Source organism: Micropterus dolomieu, linkage group LG01, assembly GCF_021292245.1.
Source record: "Micropterus dolomieu isolate WLL.071019.BEF.003 ecotype Adirondacks linkage group LG01, ASM2129224v1, whole genome shotgun sequence".
Lineage (NCBI taxonomy): Eukaryota > Metazoa > Chordata > Actinopteri > Centrarchiformes > Centrarchidae > Micropterus > Micropterus dolomieu.
The window spans coordinates 16,605,303-16,629,996 of NC_060150.1; the positions used below are offsets into that span (position 1 = coordinate 16,605,303).

General features: G+C 39.2%; 1 protein-coding gene and 1 long non-coding RNA gene across 2 annotated transcripts; one reads left to right on the plus strand and one right to left on the minus strand.

Annotated features, from left to right (window-relative positions):
• Positions 1–2,604: 2,604 nt before the first annotated feature.
• Positions 2,605–13,350, minus strand: LOC123970609 (poly(rC)-binding protein 3-like). The gene is made up of 13 exons (XM_046048741.1): positions 13,276–13,350; positions 13,103–13,126; positions 12,971–13,003; positions 12,766–12,882; positions 10,839–10,970; positions 10,415–10,543; positions 9,221–9,364; positions 7,607–7,648; positions 6,170–6,249; positions 5,840–5,889; positions 5,615–5,670; positions 4,659–4,828; positions 2,605–2,829 (listed from the first exon to the last, which is right to left on the minus strand). The coding sequence occupies exons 1-13, from the start codon at positions 13,348–13,350 to the stop codon at positions 2,775–2,777; spliced, it is 1,107 nt and encodes a 368-aa protein (XP_045904697.1). The 3' UTR covers positions 2,605–2,774.
• Positions 8,581–11,144, plus strand: LOC123970617. Its single transcript, XR_006825025.1, has 4 exons — positions 8,581–8,744; positions 8,911–8,971; positions 10,421–10,549; positions 10,862–11,144. It is a non-coding gene; the product is annotated as an uncharacterized LOC123970617 (long non-coding RNA).
• Positions 13,351–24,694: the final 11,344 nt, after the last annotated feature.

Genomic DNA, 24,694 nt, shown 5'->3' on the forward strand with positions numbered 1-24,694 from the left:
ATAAAAGCCATAATACCCTTGAGGATGTTCTTTACTGGTACAGTACTGTTGGTAAAGAATGCCCTCTTAAGTATTAGCTATAACTGTTCTGAAAAGCAAGTTTGCCAAAATACATAATTTCAGTTTGTCCATTTGACAAACGTTCCCATTGAAGTACAAGCCATAACAACTCATAATTAAAATAAAAAACACAAATTCATAGCACTACTACTTGTGTTCACATCAAAATGTAAGAATTATTGCAGAATAATCACTGACTATGCATTGTTCAGTATAGTGATACAGCATTTGGTCCATTTACATAATCACATTTATCATCAAAGCGCTTAAAGTAAAAGGAAAAGTTTGACATTTTGGGAAATACACTTATTTGCTTTCTTGCCAAGAGTTAGATGAGTAGGTTGATTCCACTCTCATTTCTGTATGTTAAATATGAAGCTTCTGTTAGCAGTGCTTAGCCTAGCACAAACACTGGAAACAATTAGCCTGGCTTTGTCCAAAGGTAACAAAATTCACCTACCGGCACCTCTGGAGCTCAGTACTTAAGAATTAACATGTTCTGATTTATTTCTGATTTACTTATTTCATCATATTTTCAGCCCTCACAGAGTTTAAAATGTTTAGATAACTCTCCGCTGTATATGAAGCCACAATCAGGAGATCGTTACCTTAACTTAGCTTAGCATAAAGACTGAAAAGGAAACTGCTAGCCTGACTCTTGTAATTAAACAGACTAAATATTAAGCTTTATCAAGCTTTAGGTCCTGGTGAACTGATTTTTTTCAACTTTTTTTCCCCCTGTTTCCGATCTTTATGCTAAGCTACACAAATCAGCTACTTGTGGTATCTTCTCATCTAACAAAGTGAACATTTCCCAAAATGTCAAATTTGTCCTTCAAGCTCAGCTTAAGCGACTGGATAAATAAAACTAAAGTAGTGGTATGTGTGAAGAAACTGACACTGAAAATGCAGAATGTTGCTGTGTTGGACTGTAGATAATGTGATTCGACAATAACATTCAACAGCTGTTTGTATGTGTCAAAACTTAATTAAGCTCAGCAGAAGCTCAGAGATGACTCAAGCTGTCCAATAGTATTTAGAGCATCCTCAAGAGTAGAATACATGAGGGATGGTTGAAATACTGAATTAGTCCAAATACCATCCACACCTCCCTCTCAAATTAAATACAATACAACAAAACTAACTTAAACTTAAGTGTCATGATCAACAAACAAAAAGTCATATGTGCATCACCACACCATAAATAAATACATGCTGGTTTTACTGAAAACCAGTGAAGCAGGAAGTGTCATCCAACCTGTCCTTTTTTAAATAAAAACAATTAAGTTGCTGACATAGTCATGACAATAAAAAGACATTCAAACCTAATGCGTCAAATCAACCATATGACAACAAAAAAACATGACAAGATGAACAATCTTGAAAAAGAGACTGAGTGGTCACGTCCGCCCAGGCCCCGTGGGTTCCCCTCAACGAACCCCTGAACATTCCTTGGCCCAAAAAATACCATGCGGCTTCGTCCAAACGTTTAGGCCTCTTTGCCGTAAAGAGTCGGCTTCTTCCCCTTGCTTTTTGCTCTCTCAAAAGCCCCCCAAAAACCCAACTGTTTTGGCAGCAGCCTAGCGAATACTTTCCTAGACAAGGGAAGGAAGCCGAGAGGTTTGGACGCAACACTTGGCTTTTAAGTCCAACTAATTCCCCCCACATCAGAGGCAGTCCAGAGTAAAGTGTTGAATAGTCTATTGCATGAGCGTCGCGTAGTTGACTAATGTGCTAAGCCACAATAGTCCTTGTACAAAACAAATACAGTATACTAATAAGTTAGTAAACAATCATTTAAATTTTCAGTTAGTGTTTGAGCCACTGATTTTTCACTAATTTCCATTCATGCATCTATTTACTAATAATCGGTGTTGATAGAAGGAGGCTATGTTGGAAAGTTTTTCATCTAGGCAGGGAGTAGGACTAGACGTGAATGGCCAAAAATGCTGAAAAAGTTTGTGGAAAAGAACAGGAGCGCAAAGATGTAATAATAATATTTGAAGGAGCACGTACACTGAACAGGTTTACTCAGATACCCAACGATACAACATTGAAAAACATGCAATATAAGCAATAATGTAAATATAGGAAATTAACATGAGAAGGGAGGCTCTAGGAGTGATACCATTGGCTTAAAAGGGTCATGTGATGCAGCAAAGAGTCATGGGTAGAGATTGGATTTGTTAGTAGACAAAGATGCAAATTAGGACAAAAGCAGAACAGTCCAATTTTTTTTCTTTTTAAAATATATTATCAAAATTTGATAATTTGGCTACATCCCACCACACACTCTGCCGATAGCATCACTGAGCAGCTGTAATATGCAATAACTACGTTCTACAAAACTGTTCAATCTTTTACTAGAACTTTTTTTACTTTTAAATGATGTTCTATGACGCAGCACTGACAGAGAGAGAGAGAGAAAGTAATAGATAGAGAGAGAAAAATAAGAAAGATTTAACACAAGTTGTTCCTAATAAACATTCAACATGCTTGAACAGTTCTCTAAAAAAAACCTAATCAACAGAGAGTTTCTTTTTTGTAATTTTTTTATAAATTGAATATGGCTCTCTGAAATCAACTTTGAACCAGGGCGGGAAGATGGTCAGGGGTTTTCAGAGAGCCAGAGCCAGAGTCCGAAGGGCTTCATCGGGGTTGTCTGCGGTAGTCAGTCATTGGAAAGGGCCAAACAGAGGAGCCAGTCAGGGATCTCAGGATGTGGTCATGGAAGATGGGTCGTTCCACATGGCCGCCACGTCTCTGAACCTGAAAGGAGATCATTGGAAGGTAAGCAATAATTTCTTTTTTCTCATTTTCTTCAAAGAAGCCTGCATTTAAACCCCAAATTAGGGGTTTGCCATTTGGGGTTGGCAAATATTAAGTGATTTCTATATTGTTTCTTTCATTTGTGGAGTCTGGATCTGTGGCTGCGGGTCACCTGCTGCCCCTGTGTTCCTGCTCGGCACCCTCTGCTAAAATCCAGAATAGAATTTAAAATCATTCTTCTTACCTACAAATGGTCTCTTAATGGTCAGGCACCATCTTATCTTAAAGAGCTCATAGTACCTTACTACCCCACCAGAGCACTGCGCTCCCAGAATGCAGGGTTACTTGTGGTTCCCTAGAGTCTCCAAAAGTAGACTAGGAGCCAGAGCGTTCAGCTATCCTCTCCTGTGGAACCAGGTTCCAGTTTGGGTTCAGGAGGCAGACACCATCTCCACATTTAAGAGTTGGCTTAAGACTTTCCTCTTTGATAAAGCTTATAGTTAGGGCTGGCTCAGGTGAGTCCTGAACCATCCCTTAGTTATGCTGCTATAGGCCTAGACTGCCGGGGGACTTCCTATGATGCACTGAGCTCCTTCTTACTTTATATATACTTTCTCTCCCTCTGTATGCAACCTCATCCTATCATTGCATGTTACTAACACAACTTCTCCCCTAAACGGTAGTCTTGTGCTTTCTCGTCCCTCTCCTCTCTCCTCCTATCACTTCCTGCAGGTGTTTCTGGCTCTGGAGCTGTGGAGTCTGGATCTGTAGCTGCAGGTCACCTGCTGCCCCCGTGTTCCTGCTCGGCGCCCTCTGCTGCAACGACTATTGTTACTAGTCCTATTGTTATTATTGTTATTATAAATCATTAACATTATGACTGTTACCATTAACACTACTATAAATATCTGTACCATTTTTCGTTTAGTCTATAGCAACATCACCTTTACTGTCTGTACCTCTGTGTGTATATTGTGTAGGCTCTCTCTCTCTCTCTCTCTCTCTCTCTCTCTCTCACCCCAACCGGTCGAGGCAGATGGCCGCCCACCCTGAGCCATGGTTCTGCTCCAGGTTTCTGCCTCTTAAAAGGAAGTTTTTCCTTGCCTCTGTCGCCTAGTGTTTGCTCTTGGTGGGAACTGTTGTGCTTCTGTAAATAGCATCATAGAGTATGGTCTAGACCTGCTCTTTTATGAAAAGCGCTGTGAGATAACTGTTGTTGTGATTTGGCGCTATATAAATAAAATTGAATTGAAATTGAATTGAGTTGTATGTAGATGCTGTCAAATGTAGAATCATCTTAAATAAATAAACCAACCAACAAAACACTGATATTGGATGCTTTTGCTTTTGAGTAGTCAATGTAACTACAGTATGGTTACAGTTAGATTGCTGTGATGAGTAATAAACCATGACGTCAAAGTGTAAAAACATCAAGTCACTGCCCCTGGCCAACAAATAGTCCGGCATGTAGCCCAACGTAAAACAATACATTTTATAGTTGTATTTTGTACGGAACAAAACGAGATATAACTAGACACATTTTAATTAGCAGCTTTTTTAATATGAAATTGCAACAAATTTTTAAATGGAGGCTAGCAGACACAGCACATTGAGTTTAAAAACCACAACAGCAATGGTAAACAAAGATAAATGCCTACAGACAGGGGGCTTGATATTGTTTTATTCTCATTTGGAGAAACAGGTGCTTTTGCAAGAACACGACAACCTGAGAGCCTCTAATTTGGCACTTTTCTATTTCAAAACGGAAACATGTCGCAGCTTCCACAGTACCATGAAAAAGGAGACTGTAACAGCCATTGAGCTCTGACCGTGCATTGATGAGGTACTGGGCCAGGCTGATGTTAGCAGGGGTCCCTGTGATTGTGATCTGGCGCTCCGATGACCCTTCCATGGCGTTAGCAATTTTAATCTGCGCCCCAGACATCTGACGGATCTCGTTGATTTTGGTTCCCTGGCGTCCGATTATGCAGCCTATTAGCTGGGAAGAAAATAGGATGGCCATGAAAGAGACATAGATTGACACTTTTTTATCTGACGCTATTTGACCAGACATGGCTTCACTATGATGCATGTAAGTACGGGCCAGTTTTTGTCAGCCTCTCAGCTATAACTTTATTAATTCTTACTTTGGTCCAACAAGTCTTTTCCATTAAGGACATCCACTTTATAATGCCAACTGCCTTTGGCTGCACTATATCTCTGCTGTAGAGAAGAAGCACTCAGTAGTTGCAGCTGAACTACTGTCAAATTGTATCGCTTGAAACTTCAACAGGAATCCGTGTTAAAAAATAATAAATTTTTTGACAGTGTGTATTTGGGGAATTTAATGTATAATTTAACTAATAAATTAAAAATGTATCCTTCCAATCTCTCTGAAAATGGATTTAAATATTCAAGGAGTTAGTTAATATGATCAAAATGTCCCATTAACCTTTATTTTATAACTTTAAGGTTTGCCGTCATAATGTTCTAAAAGCAGCATTTCACTTTTAAGGTACAATGTATTGGCAGTGACAATATAGCACAAAATGGCTACAAATGATCAAAACTGCTGAATAAGTGTGGCAGCAATTTCTGCAGAAGTGTCAACAATGTTGCCTTTAAATGCTTATGGTGAAGGAGGCAAAATGAAGACTGTTTTTTAAAAAGTGTCATTAGCAGTTTTGTTTGAAATGAATCCCTGTCAGAAAAAATGTAACAAATGACCAAATAAAAAAGAATTTGCCAAACTGGACATTTTGCACGTTATGACAAATGTACTCACATCATTGGGAATGGTGAGTTCATGAGTACTGGCCTGGTTACTGGCATCCAGACCTGCTGCTGAACACAGGAAGCAGACAGAAAGAGAGGAGGGAAGGAAGAGGACATAAAATAGAGTTTGGCACATTGATGAACTGTAGTCTGTCTATTGACCAGTAGCATTTCAGTATCACTGGAAAGTCTGTCTCAGCCCTGAGCAGAGCCTACATACACATACATATATAACTAAAATACCAACTGACAATTTGACTTATACTCTCCAAATGGGAAAAGAATCTGATGAATTTGCATCATTTAAAAAAAAAGGATACTAAGGGAGACCAAAGAACAAAAGAAACCTCAACATCAACAAGAGCAGACCACCAGCAGGCCATGTCAATGGCAGAGCACCACAGAGACCATTAGGAGGAGAACGGCGAAGAAGAAGAAAAAGAGAAAGGACAGAGACAGGAAAAGAAGATAAAAGAGAAAAAAGGAGGAATAGAATGTGTTTGTCTCTACAGGTAAAAACGAGAGAAGGAGCTTTGGTAAAGAGGGTCGTCGTGTAGGTGGGTACGTACCGGGGAAGGCAGGGGTGGTCTGTCCAAGGGGGGTAAAGGGGGTTTGCTGCATAGCCAACTGGTGGAGCTTGCTCAACTGCTGAGGGGGGGAGGAGGAGGACAGCAGAGCTATGAGGTCATCGTTAAAAACATACTCTCGCGCACGCACACACACACACACACACACACACACACACACACACACAGGTCTGTCCGAAATGCTACAAGAGTAGAGAGAGGATCTGAGGAGAAGTAACAACACAGACCGAAGGACAAAGACCAAGAGAGAAAAAGAAAGAAGAAGAGATGAAGAAGCTCATAAAGAACTTGGCCTGAGTTAGGTTTTTATATGTGACCATGTGCAGAAGGCTTTAACACTGTATTGGGGTTTTATCTTTTAGAGTTATTTCCATACCTTGGCTCCAGACCATCTCAGATTTTTTCATTGATTCTTACATGTCTGGAATCTGGTGTATATGGCTGAATTGACTCTTGTTTCCAATCAGAGCTTTGTAAGTGGGATTAACAATGTCATCTATTTTCCTGTGACTGAGCCACAAAAATGCAGAGCATGGATGCAGAGATACATAACATGTCATTAAATCAGCATGTTTCTTTATTTGACATGTTAAAGGTTCTGCTTCTTGCAACCTGAACCGCATCTGTATTGACTGACAATTAAGTCAGCGGGATAAACACATAAACCACGACTGATTGGTTATTATAAAAATAACATATCGACATGATGTCAAATTGAATAATGACGTGGAAGCAAAATGTCAGTTCAGATGACGTATGAAGAAGTGACTTGACAAAGCTGATTTGTCACATCATCTTTATTTGTTTCTTACGTTAATTATGTTAATGCAAACAGGGACTGTTTGAGAAACGTCTTGATTGTCTTCTGGTTTTGATTTTCCAGCAGCATTGATTGTGAATGAAATGCATTTTGGCAACTGCCATTTATGTTATGCATGTTGAATGTCAGGAATACATAGAAAAACACCAACAAAGAAAAGTTCTCAAAATGGTCCCAGCTCAGAACTGAATTACATTTTTCCAAGAAAATACTGAATACATTTAAAAGCGGCACAATGTCTGCTGCAGTGGGATTACTTTATCAAGTGAGTTTCAGGTCCCAAATTTATTTTTTATGTCATATTAAAGTAAAGTGAAGCCACCAGCTCATTTGAAAGAAGGAAATCACTCTAAAAACTTAAAGTCCCCTGAGGACAATATTTCCAGCCAAATCTGGTAACTTCTTCAGGCCAAGCCCCATGAGGTTTAATGCCAAACAGAGGGCAGGGAGTCAGAAAAGTTAGAAGATATAGGAAGTACATATCAGGAAAAAAAAAGCTGTATTAATATTAACAATTAATATTAATATGGGTGGAAAGAGAGTAAAGAGCCTGCGACTCAAAGAGAGAAATCAGAGGGAGGGGGTTAGCACTCACATCTGGATGTGGGATGGCGTACTGTCCTTGAATGGTATAAGCCTGAAAACATGAGAAGAATCTTGTTACATCATCGGAACAAAAATAGAATGCTGTATTAAATACATTTTGGACAAGGTAAAACTACAACAAAATTTCACCTAAGCAAATGATAAATTCACAAAAGTAACATTTCTAAAATGTAAAACCTCTATGAAGTCATATTTTTTTTTTATCTTTTGAGCTTTATTTTTAGCCACATTACAAGAAAGTCATGCACTATAGACTCCCTGTCATGTTCCTCCAACTATTCATCAATCAGATCCAGTTGAACTAAATCAATAAGGGACAACTCAGACAGTGGGGAGGTGATGGGGAGGGTGTGGAGGAAACCAGAGGAGCGGCCCTGAGAGGAGTATTGTGACTTGACCGATTGGATGTGTGGTGTACAGGGGCCACAGAGGTCAGAACTGAGATAAATTTCATTTTCATCAGCCAAGACTGCAACCACAGCGATACAGTAACCAGAGATAAAAGTAAGTTCAGTCGAAAGATAGTGATTCTAGACAATTTTTTTATTTTATATCAACTAGAAAAGCGTTTTTAATGTTTATGTTTATTAATTGCAGCTCTCCTGTTAAATTGATGAGGAAATCAGTTTCTTAGTTATCATCTACTAGTCGGTCAACAGTAAATCACTCAGCTGTAATTCTAATAAGAAAATTTTTTTAAGAATTTATAATATTTGATATATATATATATATATATATATATATATATTTATAGCTGGAATGTGTTAGGAGGAAGCTAATATTATCATATCTACAGAAGCACTGTTGCTACTACCCCTCTCTCTATTTGCATATTAGCATTTTCAGCTGTTTACTCTCATCTGCTGTCATTCACACCCGGTCCACTAGTTGCCCCTACTGAGTTTTCCCTCCTTTGCAGATCACCTGATTTATCCTGCTGTCTACACACCTGCCCAGCCTCCCCAGTCTAGCCTGCCCTGCTGTCATGCGTTAACGTGTTGTTTCCTGCACGGGTCTGTTTTGATCATCTCGCCGTGTAAATAAATTTTCCTACAGGTGACCCGAATGTCATGTCTGCTTTGGTTCATCTTACAGATGTGTTGGCCCAGCTCTGTCACCAAAACAAGGTTATTTTTGTATAGGAGAGTTAGCTTGATGGCAGTCCAATAAGTTCATAAATTAATGAAAATTTTAGTATAAAATTTAGAAGTATTTTTTTTAGTGTTTTTCTATATTTTTACTTGAGTGTGCAATTTTTAAAGTCTGCTTAAGTTTTTTAATCTGTCTTTTTAGGATTAGTATCAAAGGGAAACACAAGGATGTTTTCACTGGCTCTGTTCTCATCAATTAAAAGGTAAGTTAGCCAATTTCCCAAAAACTTGATGGATTCCTCTTACAGAGAATAACACTTATGTTGTGTTCTGATTCAATTTCTCCAATTAGGTCTAATGCCATTTATCCCAGTACTGGTTTGAGTGGCAGCGGGTGATGGGTGACAGTGAGGGCACAGTAAACAGCAGTGATGGTATCATGCTAGTTGGGGGGGCAGGTGGGGACAGTGAGGAAGGGAGGAAAAGTGAATAAAACCTGGTGCGACACTAACAGGCAGTGGCTGGTGCTGCAGTAAGAGGCTGAGGTTGGCTGTGGACGCCCCCAGTGGGTCTGCTCTTACCTGGCCACCTGAAAAAATGACAGGGGTGGAGGCAGGCTTGGGGCGGTAGGGGATGGTGGCACCTTTCGGTGGGGACTGAGGAGAGCAAAGGAGGAGAGAGTTTGGGAGGGGGGGAAAGAAGGGTGAGATGTGGAGAGAGTGTTAGAGCAGAAAGAAAGAAATAAAAATGAGAGAAAGAAAGAAAAGAAGTTGCATAAAGTGAGACCAAGAGGGACAGTGCCTTAGGGAAGACAACCTGTGACACTCACACAAAAGTGCTCTTCACTGTGTTTTCATGCTGACATAAAATGCCCAAATCATGGTTCAGTGCACAACTAAACTTGGATTTACCTGGAACATCACTTTCAACTGGATAATGATGACTCTACTGTACATAGTGTGTTTGAAATATCTTTTGAACTCCGTATTCTAGAGACTTACAGTAATGTCACATATCTCCTAGTATCCATGGCTGGTGCCATCATGACGGCCCAATGGAGAACTGGCTGTGCAGATAGTTAAAATTAATGGTGCGAGAAAAAGAGAGACAACTACAAAGTGTGTAGCCCTGTGATCCAAAGAAGTATGACTGGTATGTTGAGAAGAGTCAGCTGAGAGCCTGATCAGTTCAAGTGCACGATATATTAAATCAAATAATCCAAATTTTGACACGTACCTACAGGCCAGTATCGCTAGTTCCTGCTGTATGTGTTACTGTAGCTAGTTGGGATGCCAAATGTGTTTGCAGCAAAGCAATGAAGGGTAACTTTCCCGATTTGCAAACCAAGACATTAAAACACAAAAAAACAAGTTATGAAATGGTATTAGAAATAGACAACAAGACAGGTGGACTTGAAGGTGTATTTTATCACCAGGGAGTGCTTTATACAGCAGAACAAACTGTATTAAAGTTATAATCCGTAAGATTTCTTCAAACCCAATTTTTGCTGGTTGGCTGGTTGGCTTCATTGTTAGAGGCAGAGTCAGATTGCTTTCTTACCACCAGAGTGTCACCAAATACACCAGGACATCGTAAGCATTATAACTGTAAGCACTACTTTATCTTCAATATCAGCCATTTCAATACAACACATGTTCAGTGTAAATACCGCTTCTGTGATTTTCCCCCTCCCTTCCCTGTTGTACCTCAAGCATCACCACACATATCTGTTTGACACACTGGATGATGGCTTCTGGGGCCCCTGAGATTGTCACTGCCCTCTCGGTGGAGTTGGGGAGCATGTCCCCTGCAACCTGGACCTGAGCTCCTGTGGACTAAAGGTAAGAAGAATCTTTATTCAATCTGAATAGATTTGAGGAAATAAAAACATTATTATACCAGAGAAGCAAAAATAGCTCTGAGCTTTACATATGGGGGAATATGCAATACTTAAAACTTCAAATGAAACTATAAGAACCATACATATATGATTTAGAAAGCTTACATGGGAACTATGTAAATGATAACTGAGATTTGCAAAATCCTCTAAAATCTGGCAATATCTTAATTCATATATTTATGGAGATCAATAGTATTGATGACGACTTTTTACTCTTCTTTGCGGTCTACCTCTCTCATTTCTTTGATTTTAGAGCCTCCTTTTCCAATGAGGGAGCCACACTGGCTGGCCGGGACAACGAGCCTCAGGGTTACAGGTGGTTTACTGGTGGCTGGACTGTTGCTCATAGAGTTGATTATATCCTGAGGGGAGGGAAAAAATGGTTATATCTGACAAATTCAGCAGTAATTACTGGATTTGCATTGGTGGCTTTCGTAGAAATACTACCTCCAAGTAGCTCTTCAGATTGTACACACTTGCCATTACTAGTGTAGCTCTGTTATGTTCTTCATATATTAATATTTGTCATTATGCTTACATCTTTGTTGACATTATGCACACCGGTGGTGGAATGTAACATCAATTAAGTAAAATTTTGAGGTACTTTTACTCGAGGATTTTCATTGTGTGCTAATTTATGCTCCACTCAAGCACATGCTCCCCCAATTATTTGAGATTTAATGTATTTAGAGAATAGTTTTTGGATGACTTGGGTGCAGCGGAAACCAGTTGTAAACACACAACATTAATATATATTTTCAACTTTTAAGTTGATATGGTGAACCTGTTAGCAAATAGTTGCTTATTTACACATCCAGCAGTTACGGAGCAACATCAACATTCATTCATAGTCGTGTTTGTGTCCGCCTGATGGATGTAAAGTGTGATATTGTCTCCCTTTTAGCTCTGGTTTTGGTCTCCACCACCTCCTCCGGGAAAAATCTGTCTCTTTAGCTGCTAACTGCTCCACTATGTTCACCAGCTAGTCTGCCACCAATATAGACCAGTGAAAGGTCACTACTTGACACTTCACACTTGACACTCAAGTCAAGAGAATCATATCTATCTAATCTGCCGTTGTATACATCTCCATGTAATGAAATAAGGTCTGGAAGGCCTCTGACACCCAGATCAACATTAGATGTTTAATATGAACAAATTAACTTTCTCATAAATGAGGTAAAACTAATTCAGAAAAATTGATCATCTCAAAGGTTTAACTACCCTAGCACAGGTTTATCTGTCATGTCTTGGTGGAGCCACTTCGGCTCTGTCCAGCTGGAAGCATGCTGATACGGCACCCAAATCAAAACACAATACTGGCACACTTTCAAAGGGTGCTGCAAGGTTAGATCAGCACATTTCTGTTCTACATAATAGGGCCATGCCTGCTTTGTATTCCATCTGGAAATGAGTCAGAACAGACACTAAAGCATAGTGATGGAATGTAACTAGTAGAATGTAAGTACATTTACTCAAGTACTGTGCTTAAGTACAAATTGAATGGACTGAACTAATTTTCTTAACTGATTTTATTTTTATGCTATATTTCTACTCCGCTATATTTACAAAATACTGTACTACTGTGCCTTACAATATACACAAGTACAGCTAGAAAAATTTGTAGATCAGTCGATTAAGTAAAAATGAATGGCCATTCTTTATGTAAAAATATTTCATAGTTCCAGCTTCTAAAAAATAGGCATAAATTATTTTAACTTTAATTCATTTTTAATCATTTAACTGAATGACTTTGATGTCTGGGTAATTGTGAGGCATTTGTCACTTTTTTTCTGAGTTTTTACAAACCAAACAATCAATTGATTTAATGAAGAAAATAATCAGAAGATTAATCCATAATGAAAATAAGTATTACTTGCAGTTCAATAGGAAATAGTATAATAAATTAGCTCATTTTCTGCAAGAACTTTTATATATTTTCCTGATTATTCTTACATACTTGTATTTTAGTTCGGGACCTTTACTTGTAATGGAGTATTTTGACAGTGTTGTATTAATACTTGTACTTAAGTAAAGAATCTGAATACTTCACCACTATAGCATACCCAGTGCTATTGACTCATTATAATGTGGAACTCGTGCAACTGCACAACTGCTACAACAGAATCTGTAGTGTTTAGATGATGGATGTTATACCTCCTCAAACTTGTACGCTATCATGGCGAAAGCCTTGAAAATAGCATCTGTTGGCCCAGTGATGGTGACTATCCGTTCAGGGCAATTCCCCTCTGAGATGTTGATACGTGCACCACTCTATGGGGCAAGAGAAGGAACAAAAAATACATGGTTATGAGACAAAAATACATATTAGAAGTGTTGAAACACTCTAAGTTCTACTTACGTCTTCACGCATTTTCTTCACCGTTTCTCCTTTCTGGAAGTGAAGAAAAGGAACATTATTAAGATGCTTTGTGTATGCTCACAGGCGTTATGATGCTTTACATGGTCTGCTTGTTGCATTTGTGATAAATACCTTTCCTATGATGCTTCCAACCTCCTGCAGAAACACAAAAAACAACATTAGGTGTGTTTGTGTCACAAGCGCACTGGAAATTATCTATTTTCTTTTGAAATATATTTGAAAATAAAACCAGAACAGGAAAGTTACAGAACAGGAAGTTGAACCTTCTTTGTGTGTTGTTATACCTTGCCGTGCATCAACAGCCTGATGGTGAGGGTCACATTCAATCCACCTTCTGATTGGACTTTGATGGGCTCCATGTCAGGATTGGATGTGAAGGAAGGGCCGTGGTGACGTGAGAAAGGAGTTCAAGGGCCAACGCGAGTGTGATGGTGGAGTCAGCCAACCGGTCACCTGGCAAATTAAAAAGCAAATAAAGACACACCTGCTGAGTTTAGGATGAGCAGATAGTGACTGGGACTGAGCTGTCTCCTGGCAGTAATGACAATATATTGTAGTACTTTGTTCAGACAGTTTAATGTTGATATTTAGCTACCAGGTGACAAACAACAGAATACAAACCATGCAACTCTAATGACTAAATATATTCTTTTTAAATTCACTTTAAGCTGAGACTTTTCACATGCATCACATGCTCGGTAAGTGTAGGATGACGGGAATAAAGTAAAGCTTTTGTTTTTCTTTTTTCTTTTTTTTTACTGAATAATTTATGCTAAATATTCACCACGAAAGCACAATATCAGTTTACATTCAAGAAAGGATAAGGCTGGTTATATTAAATTTAAGTGTGTTAGTGTGTTTCTTCCCTACTCTGTCAGTGGCATTCATCACCAACCCCATTGGTTCCTGCTGAAGACATAAGTCTTTTAAAAACGGGTCACAAATATACTCTTGTCCTTTAAAAAGGCTAAGCAGTTTCCTAAAGTAGCAGGTCACTGTAGTTTTTAGCATGTGTTGCTCAAACAGGAGTAAGAAGTGGGTTGGTTGGGGACTATTTTCATCTGCGGATTTATACACATTTCATGTTCTAGTGACTATTTCTGACAGCAGTGTGGGGTATGTGGGACTGATGTAGCTCCATCGCAAGGAGGATTAAGATCTATCAGGCTTTGGATGCACACAGTACTTGTAGATATATTCATTGTTGTTTTTGGTCTTTTCTTAAGAAAAATATAGAATATCACCAAATTCATCTGTATAAGGTGATTGACATTGAGGCCATGTCTTAAAGATGTGCCTAAAATCTAGTTTTACAGACTTTATTATTTATTTTATTACTGATTATATGTTGCATATTCCTCGACTAGTATTGTTAATCAAATTACCATACAGCAAAGCTGAGCCTGGTGCTATTTTAGTATAGAAAATGCACAGAAAGAGGGAGGAAAAGGCGTGTTAAGTGGGGCCCAGCATTTGATTTCTGCCGCCAGGGCAAAAATCCCCAGATGATGAAAGTCATTGTAGGATGTAAATATATATTTTCAGAGACATAATGAATAAACAAGCTGTGGTCTCCCTGTCTACAAAGCCTGATGCAGTAAACAACTGTTTGCTTTAAAAACCATTGAAATGTAGGTCAGCATATGTCTCTTCAGTCACGAGATGAGCCATCGAACGTTGAGTGCCATATTTATTTTTATCGAGCCCATTTCAGCTGGAATCCATCTAATTCTGGCTGACAAGTGATGTAATGACTCAAGCAAGACTTCAGTTTCGAGAGTGGCCACAAGAGGGCGCTGCAGCCCTGACATTGGATCTGAGCACTTCACGCACTGCATCCGTGGTTGGCTTGTTTTTAATCTGATGCAATTCAGAAACATATTTGAAAGGTTTTTTTTCTGTTAATGAAACAAACAGAAATGTCTTTAAACTGAACAGGCATTTATATAGTGAGATTTTAGAGAATTTCCCAGCTTTAGTTACTATCTGTAAATGTCAACAGATAACAACATTATAATTGTTACTAAAATTAAATAAATTATCCTAGAATTATTGTAGAGTAGAAAATTCATTTAGAGTGTGAGACTGCCAGCTCTTGGTTTTTTAGATGATGATGATGTTCAAATTATGAAAAAAACGATAAATTATACCAGCCAGATTCTGAGGGAACAGAGTGATAGCAGTGAGAGAGTTAGAAATTGGCCCTGAAAATGTAAAGTGAAAGGAATTCATATTAAATATTTTCTATTTTTTGTTCTGTACCAAGGAAAATAAATATACAGTCAGTCATAGAAGAAGAGTAAAACATATTGATGATTTTACTTGACATTTCACACCATAAACCTTCACATCTAATGCTGAGTTACAGTTTTCTACATTTTGAGTTTGATAAAATTACAAAACATTCAGAGGGAGATGAATAAAACTTTTGGTTCTCCAGCAGCCTGCTAGAAGACAATATGTGGGGGGAAAAAGCTCCTGAAGCAGCTGACCTTGACAGAAGAGAAAGATAAAGTCACTGTCTGCCAGTCAGAGGCACTGTTGCCATGCGGAAATGGAATTTCCGGCAATTATCTGATGGAATTTATAATTATGGTCTCTGCAGTTCAAACAAAATCAATGTAATGATTGGACTGACTGCATAAACTTGAAAAGTTATAGATGCTTTGGTCCAGGTTATCCAGTGGAAGGATTGTCTTTCTGCTGCTTGACCTTGCTGTCACCCTTTTGACACTTTAATCACCAACACAAAACAACAATTTAACAGCTCCGCTGGATGGATCCTCTATCATTGGGAAGCCTTGAGAGACGATATGAAAGCTTAAAATTAAATGGTAGGAAAACACATCTGAAAACATCCAATAAATGCTTTTAAATATGTAAAATCAAGATGTCTAACATATTAAGCCACTGAGGGTCATTCACTACTAAAAGCTAAAGGAAGAAATACGACACAAGTTTAGGAATATTCTTTTTTTTTCCTCAACATTAATTTCAACAAAGAAGTCTTTCTTACCATTAACTTTGTTTAAATTTTTGGCATGGTCTTTATTTTTGATTTGTAGATATATGGTTGTTGATGTTTAATAATTGCACTCTTTTGAATTTCCCCTTAGAATAAAGTTCTATCTTATGGTGTTTTATCTTTTTTGTGTAAGTCTTGAACCATACAGGTAAAGCATAAAGTGCTTACCTTCAGTAAACCTGGTTGTACTTAAAAATCTTTAGATTCAGTTTACTCTGACATAAAACAGAGACTCTGGTATGAAAAAGTCAAGTGATAAATCAACTAATTGTTTCAGCTTTAACGAACACAACTTGATTGATCAATGAATTAGCTGGACTAAAACATCTTGAGAAGTTTAGGGAAGATGTTCTGGGTGTATTATGTTGACTGGTTGATCATATAGAAGCACACAATGAAAGCAAGGTAGTGACGGCATCATCAGAGACTAAATATAGATAAGTCACTTAGTAAACAAACATTGATTCCACAAAGAAATTGAAAATTGTCTAAATGTTGCACCTCATTATCTATTATTATTTTCTTGAGTGATTGATTTTCAAGTTTCATCTTTAAAATGTCAAAAAATAGTGAAAACATTCTGCTCACAATTCCCTAAAGCCCAAGATGATGTCTTAAGATATTCAGTTTACTGTGATGGAAGGTGAAGAAAACCACACATTTTTGTTTAAAATATTATATGCATTAATAAATACACTGTGCATTTCATATTAATAGTGACGTAACTTTATTTCTATATCATGTAGACACAGTTTAAAAAAAAAAACAAACTTTTGAATCATTAATATTATAATGGCACACAAAAACCTTCCCTGAGTGGGGATAAAATCACTTTATATGTAAATAGACTGTATTATAGTGACATTTCTTAGATTTTTCTGCTGTTATAATAGTTACACATTTTTAAAAAGGTGCTAAACAAGTAGTTCAGTGAGTATATCAAAATAGCTAATTTCCTGTTGATCAACTAATCTATTAAGAGACTAATTATTTCAGCTTTAGTTTCTGTTGTTATAACATTATGAGTTGTTCTAAACCAAACCCATAGATATTTAAAAAATAGCATTTTAATGTGTGTGACTGTACCATCAGCCACTGGCTACAGAAATTGTTCATGCTCTAATCTGTGCTGCATGCAGAGCAGAGAGCTGAGGGATGTGCTGGTCGGAGGCCAGGGGAGGTTCGAGAGATAAGGACAGGGATTCTGTTGCCAGCTGTCTCTCCAATCTCCCAGAGGAGACCAGATTACATAAAAAGCTTTAATCCGGGTTTAAGACCCAAGCCAGCGGTGCAGGTCTTCTCCAGGGGAGGGGAGGGGGGCAGAGAAAAAAAACCCTCCAAGATTGATGACGGGATTCAAGCTAACATTGATGATAGATGGCTCAGTGTTGCCCTTTCAAGATGAGGTTTTGGGCAAAGAAGTGCTTTAAGAAGAGAGTGGGCTGCAAAACAGACTTTCACTCCGCTTTCTTTGAAAGTTGACTCAGTAACATAATTTCTCAGTTATACTTTGTTGTCTCCACTCTTGCACAATAATGAACAGCCTCCTTCCCTGTGATTAAGACAGAGACTGGAGACTCCACTATGTTATTAGGTAAAAAAAAATGAGATGATGGATGAACGAGGTCAGTGTTAAGAGCTGCGTTGAATAGTTGTCCTCCTAGACTGTATTTTGCTCATATCTCCTGTAGCATAATAGAATTAGGTCAAGGCCCCGTGAATCATTTGCCCCAATGGGCCAAAAACCTTCCAGCAAATAGCATTTTTTTATTTTAAGGTCTGAATTTAACATCCACCTGAAAGCTCATCATACAATTCATGATTTGAATCCCTGCTCTGTGGCCACTTCGACTGATCATGTCATATTGTACATGCATTGATTTAGTAATTTTCCTCCCCTGTCTCTTTGCTAATCAGGCAGGAAGTTGGAGGGGGGAGAAACACAGAGAGGGATGGCAGGGAATATTTCATGACATCTGATGGGGAAAGTGGGTCATGCTCGGTGTTGCAGTGCTGCTAGCCTCCTCCTCTATGGCGGCTATTGAATTAATCACGCTTTACGCTCTACTGGACAACGCAGTGCACAAAATGGCTCCCCCCCTCCCCTCACCTCCCATCTCTCCGTGCGTCTGCTCAGCGCTCGCCACAGAAAAGACTTGTGCATTGCTCTTGGAGAACTTGAATCTAAGAGTCTCTTCTTTTTATATCTCTTTATGTTCTTCAAACAATGAGGGGATGCTGCTCTTATGCAGAACCACTCGGGTGTAAATGATGCAAAAACACTCCATGAAAAAGCCAAGTTATGGGGGGATATTTGTTAAAGTACATTTTTAAAGATGCATTAATGAACGCTGATGCCATCAGCTACTTCAAACCATTTTTTTTAGAGTATAAATGTGTTTAAAGGCTTAAAAAGTGTGTGTTATTTCAAAACATTGAGGATTACGTGTTACAATCTTCCTCTTTGTTTTCTTTGACATTTAGGATCACTGCAGATGTGGAGGCATCTCATTACAGCACTCACTGCATATAAAACTGGACATCCCTCTCAGTCTGCCCTTCACTCCTGGGCCGAGAGCTGCTGCACAGCTGAGGGACCATTAACTTGCTTTGCTTTGAGTGTTTTAAAGCATAAAAAAATGACAGTAGGTATCTTAAAAAATATCAAGAAGAGAAAAGTAGAGACACATATCTGTAGTCTGTTGTAGTTTTGAAAGGTGAAAATATAGAATTTTTGCCCAATGAATATAATTTTAAGGCATTTTTATAGATTTTGGATAACCTCAATTTAAAAGCTGCATTTCAAGAGGTAAATGAAGGAGGAAGTTACTTGTAACATTTACTACTCAAACTAGGCATGGATTATTAAATATAGGAGACTTAATGGTTGTATTTTTTCAAATCTGAGCTTTGTTCATTAAATAAGATTCAGTGATTCCATCATATCCTCATCAGAGTAAATTTAGATGAACATATGACACAAACTATCCACTGAAACCCCCAAACAGCGATAAGTAATAGGACATTTTAAGAAAAAAACATTATTGAACTTAAATTTCTGTGCATGTTTTACAGTTTTCATGTTGTTATATTAGGATATGATTGAGTAATACCCATTATTTTTTTAATACAATTTTAATTGAGTGTGTTGCAGCATGTAATTTTTGCATGTTGTTTATAAATACGTTTTAATGTCATTATGATGTCAAACCCACAGAGAGATGCAGTTAACACTGTCAATAAACCAGTGTAACAGAGAGACAGACAGACAGAGTGGGAGAAAGATACATCTGAAATCCTGTAAGGAAAATCATTAAATGGACGGGTGGCAGTTTAATCTGGGCCAAAGCTCCTGTCAGCTGTTCCGTCCTAATCCACACATCTACAGATATGTCATTATAACGTTTTGAAATAAAATCCTGAGCGAAAGCAGCAAGGCAGAGGTTTCACAATATGAATCTACGGTTCAAGAGCAAGTGTTTTCATTACTAGCAATATTGAACATTACATTTAAAGGGAGATGCTAGTCTGTTTTTGGATAACTGGATAAACAGTGTCTAGCAGTGAAAACATTAAGTAGTATAAAGAGAAATTCAACAAGCAGCATGATAAATGCCTCTTCAATATGGAAAAGTGACATTATGCATGCTGTGCAAAATCTTGAATAGAAGAATAACTCATTAATTTGGTATTTTAACTCCCACTGTTTGCTGGATGTCTTTCTTTTCTCATGTGTGATTCATTTGGAGGAATGCCAGTGGAGGGATTCATTCTGTCCTGCTGCTAAGCAGACTTGCCCTTTAAAAATAGTCCTAATGAATCCCAAACTAAGTTTATCTGCAGTATTCAGATGCAACGAAAGGAGGTGTCCAACTCTGAACTATTTGACCTTTTAGAGCTAACTTTGAACAGCTGCATTCTCAATCTTTTCAAATGTTAAGCTCCTAAAACAGCTTAAGGCAACATCGTACTGTAAATTTGAGATTTACTTTTATGTAAGCAGCCTTGTCTTTTAGTCCAGTTTGGCAAATGGCTGCGTTTCAGTGGAGGATGATAACTCAGATAGTTTAGAAGGGCGCATTTAGGTTAAGTGGATAGCATGGTGAGGTTATTTTCAAGGTAAAACAGGGGAAAAAATTACGAAGAATCCACATATACCTTTGTGGCTCTGAATGTTTTCTTTATATTTGCCTTTCCAGACATTATTAGAAAGCGAATTCTTATCTTCAGTACTGTTTCTCTGCAAGTAGCGATGTAAGCGATGAAAACATTTTATCATTTTACTTTACAGCCAATACTTTTAAATGTGGGTTTGAGCACCATATCTTATCCGGTGCTTCATATGGTTCTAAATCTATTTCACAGTGTTATCTTGTTGTAAATCCTCATGCAAGTATTGGAGATGATTTGTTATACTTTAATGATAAAAGAGTACCGGGTCTGCAAGCAATACAGCAGAATTGAACTGCAGATGTATGCAGCTGCAGGTTAATCAAATAGAGCAAAAGAAAAGGTTTACTTATAATGAAGTCAATATGTTGGACCCCTGACAGAGGAGATCTCCTGGCATACGTGTTTGTGCTCCAATTAAGGGTGAACAAAAGGAAAATTAGTGTGCATATAGGGCAGCAGAGGGGGAGCACAGAGGGTGACCTCGTTGATCCATATGTTTTCACAAGATCTGTTTAAAGCGCCTCAGTTCCGCATGGAGGAACTTCTCACTTTCAGGACCATTTCAACTTGTGAAACAACCTCTTAAAGACAAAGTTTGTGACAGAGAAAGCAACAGGAATGAAGACTCTGTGGAACAGGAGAAAAAAGGGATAATATATAATTGCTGGCGATGGTCGCTCCTGTCAGATAAAGTAACTGTAGGCAGATCGAGTAGAAGAAATCGAGAGGAGTTGCACTGAGTCCTGAGGATTTTGCCCTCAGTTTACTGGTATATGAGCAGCTCTTGTCTCGTCTGGCGATGGCTTTTGTTGTATGTGGTGTGGTGCAGCCGAGTGGGGGGGGGGGTTGTCTACCCCATTGGCTGTCCTATACGCCGCTATGACAGTGCTCTCAAGAGCTGTCAGCCCACATCAGCAGCCCAGCATCCTGATCTCAGCCTAAATCACAATCAAAACTCTGGCCACCACATCCTCACTACATCTAGTCAAATCAGAGAATGCAACGAGCAAAGAAGACGTGGGGACCAACTATCACCAAGAAGCTTTAAAAGTACATCACAGAGTACTATGTGTTGGCTTAAAAATAGTCCCAAGTGTGGGGGGTGGGGGTCCCAGTGAGTCGGCGCTGGCAGTGGCACAGTATAAAGGGCTTTACAATGCAGGCACACCATGTTGTGCTGTGAATGCGGGGCTAAGAACTGAGCGTTAAGTCGGCCATTTTAGATTTGCCACAATTTGTAACGTGAGATCACTGCTTGTCACAAAGCCATGGCTTCCATACGGGAAGCTTTCGCCAAGCAGTCATGCAGAACGGGTCAAAAGCACGTCCCCTTTTCTTTGGTTTGCGTCTTTTAGCTACTAGCTTGTCATTCCTTCAAAACCCTGTTTCAGTCATTGCTCCATTTTATTATATATATATATATACATTTGTGAGCACACCAGACTTTCACTGTTGATCTCGTTGCCAAAAGACTGGGCTTTTTACTAAAACAAAGGAGTTATTCATTGGTGTATTTCAAGTCGAATACAGCAATTAGCTTTTGAGTTAATGACGAATGACATTTTTGGTCTATGACTAGCTGAGAATAAGGCCATCAGCGGCTCTAATATCAGTGTGATGATAATTGGAATAATGATCTAGGGGGGAACTGATGAATCAATTCCATTGACCATCATGTTACGTTATCAATCCTACAGTGAAAAAGGTCAACCTAGCTCCATAGATAGCAGTAGATAAACAGCAGTTCTTCTGGTTCCTCATTCGGGGCTAATTCTTCAACAATAAAATCGCTCATGCTTGAATCTAAGCCAAGACAACGAACACTCAAACAATGATAATCAGAGACCCCTGAAAGCAAAATCGACTGACCATAAAATTGACTATTCTCTGGGGAAAAATATTTCAACACTGCATTAAGTCTGTTAACTTGTTAACTTGTTAAAATGTTAACTTGATCTACTTCAAATAACCAAATTAGATAACAAGCAAATAAGAAATCGCACTGTGTCACAGCTCATTATCAGGATGACGATTTTTCTTGACTGCGGGTAAGTCATCAACTTAATTAATTATTGAATGGCATCACCCAACTCAGCATGGACCTGCATTTCATGCAAGTTTTCAACAGTTTGATGCTTTTGGAAGTCCGGAAGATGTACATTTCTAAAAATAAATTATGCATTTGAATCGTAGCATTATAGGACAAAATGCTAAAGCACACCATGGCCTAAGATTTACTGAATTATTCTTCATAAGAGCCATAAAAAGAGTGTTTACCTTTATGTAGCGCAGGATACAGTAGATGACGACCACTTTCGGTGTTGCTAGATTAAAAATTGCAAAGGGAAAAAAAAAAATTTTCCCCTCTTCCTTTTGCTCTGCCCAGGACAAACTGTGCCACCCTATTGGTCTGTACCGCCAGGTCACGTGAGCTACCAGAGGAACACGTGACAGTTCTCGAAATTATATGATGAAACAAAACCGACTGGTATCCTCAGTGAGCGCAGTTTTTGTTGCCACAGTGCAATGCTCGGTTTGCCATACTGTTTGGTGTAAAGTAAAATAGGCCGTATAATGAGACGTAATCTGGGTGACCATCACCCACCGCCCTATCGGCCGCCCCCCTTAACTCTGCTGCAACAAAAGGGGGGCATGCCCAGTGAGGCACGCGGGCACTGTGGGGGCATGTTTGGGGATGAGGTGGTCTGAATCAGAAATGTAGCCTCCGGGGCGCTCGTCTGTCCCAGGGGAGGGTCGAACACCCCTGAAATCCACAAGCTTTCATCCTTGTCATTGTTGATAACAATCGACACAAAAATAACCCAGCTACATGTTCAAATAATGCTTTTCTTAGACGTAAAACACACTGAGGTACGGATGCCAACGTGCTTTGTTATGTGCAGCCATAAGGGACTTGCTCAGGACAGTTAAGGAACTTTTTGGGTTTGGTGCAACCAACCACCTCAAAGAAGTAGAGGTCAAACCAAACACACACAAACTTAGAAGTCCACACAACCCCAACAAACACTCTCTGTGACATGCATATCCTCTCTGGGCCTCTGCTTTTTAATCTGCCTGTGTGCGTACGTGTGCGTGTGCGTGCGTGCGTGCGTGTGTGCGTGTGTGTGTGTGTGTGTGTGTGAGAGTGTGTATGTGTAGAATTACAGAGCTTTGGAGGCCCACCATCCAGATTTTCCAATCCAGCATAAATCCAGCCCTCATGTCAGATGGACAGTTGTGTGCAGAGCTTAATCTAACATTATTAGGGTTGGGCAGCAGCAGCAGCAGAACATTTAAGGGAGCTGCCAGGGAAACGCAAACAGTGGTGTTGTGCTGTCTGGATTAGGGGCAATGCAGACAATGAAGAACATGGTTCACCTCATTGTCGATTGTTTTCATTTAGCACAGATGCTCCCCATGCAAAATCCAGTCTTGGTTGTTATATCAAACAAAATAAAGCCTCTGTAATGAGGCTCCCAATATGCATGTGTTTTTCATCTTTATACCTATACAATCCAAAATGGTAACCATGCCTTTACCTGCCCACCCAACTGTAAAACAGCCCATGGGATAAACTACAAATAGAGCATTAAATTTGCTCCACATTGAATCATAAAAGAAAGAGTGCGTGGGGCAAAATGGAGCGCCACGTCAAAGGAAATCTGCTTTATATTCGAACGACACTGCTGGCTCACCTTCAAAACCCAATACCAAGACTTGTGGCAGCACTGGGGAAAAAAAGTAGTTTACATAATGTTCTTGTATAATTGAATAAAGTCTAATCCTTATTAGTGCTAAATGCGTTCTGTCCTCAGTCCTTTGAGAAATGACATTTAATCTGTCAAAAGTTGTTTGATGGAGCAGTATTAATGGCTTAGTGCCATAATAAGCCATCTAAATCAAAAACTAAAATTGTAAATAATTCTCTACTGAAAAAATTTACAGTATTTGTTAGCTGAAGATCTCTATCAGGCTAAAACCTAAAAATAAATCTTGTTTAATGCCAGTGGTCAAGGTCAAAGGTCAAACTACTTACCGGTTAAGATGTGGGGAGGCTCCAGATCAGGAGAGAGGAGGTGCAGTTTGGGAGTTTAGGACCAAGATGGCAGATTATGGGCACACTAGGGGCTGGGGCAGCTCCCAGGACCCTATAAGTTGACTAACACCCCTCGCCCCCCCCCCCCCCCCCCCCCCCCCCCCCCCCCCCTCCCCGCCCATGGCCTCCAGCAAGGTGATGGACCCAGCATGCAAAGACTCCCCCTCCCGCCCTGCCAGAGCTTGTCCTCATAGCCACCCATGTGTCCTATCAGGGTGCCAGGGTCCTAATGGAGGCAGAAGGGCGTGAAGGAGAGAGTGAGGGAGATCACAGAGGCAGTCAATCCAGCTGATTGTTGATGGACGCAGGAGAGTGGCGACAAAGGGGGCAGAGTCGACCCCATTAATACCCATGTAGTGTGAAAGACTGTATGAAACTTCTCACTGTAATGAAATCTGGGGAAAATCTC

Bases quoted from the DNA above. Each gene is read 5' to 3' on its own strand.
- LOC123970609 (XM_046048741.1), bottom strand. From the start codon at position 13,350: ATGGAGCCCATCAAAGTCCAATCAGAAGGTGGATTGAATGTGACCCTC. The intron at 10,971-12,765 runs GTATAACATCCA...CCCTCCCCTCAG, and splicing joins TAGCGTACAAGTTTGAGGAG to GATATAATCAACTCTATGAG. The intron at 10,544-10,838 runs GTAGACCGCAAA...TCTTACCTTTAG, and splicing joins AAATCAAAGAAATGAGAGAG to TCCACAGGAGCTCAGGTCCA.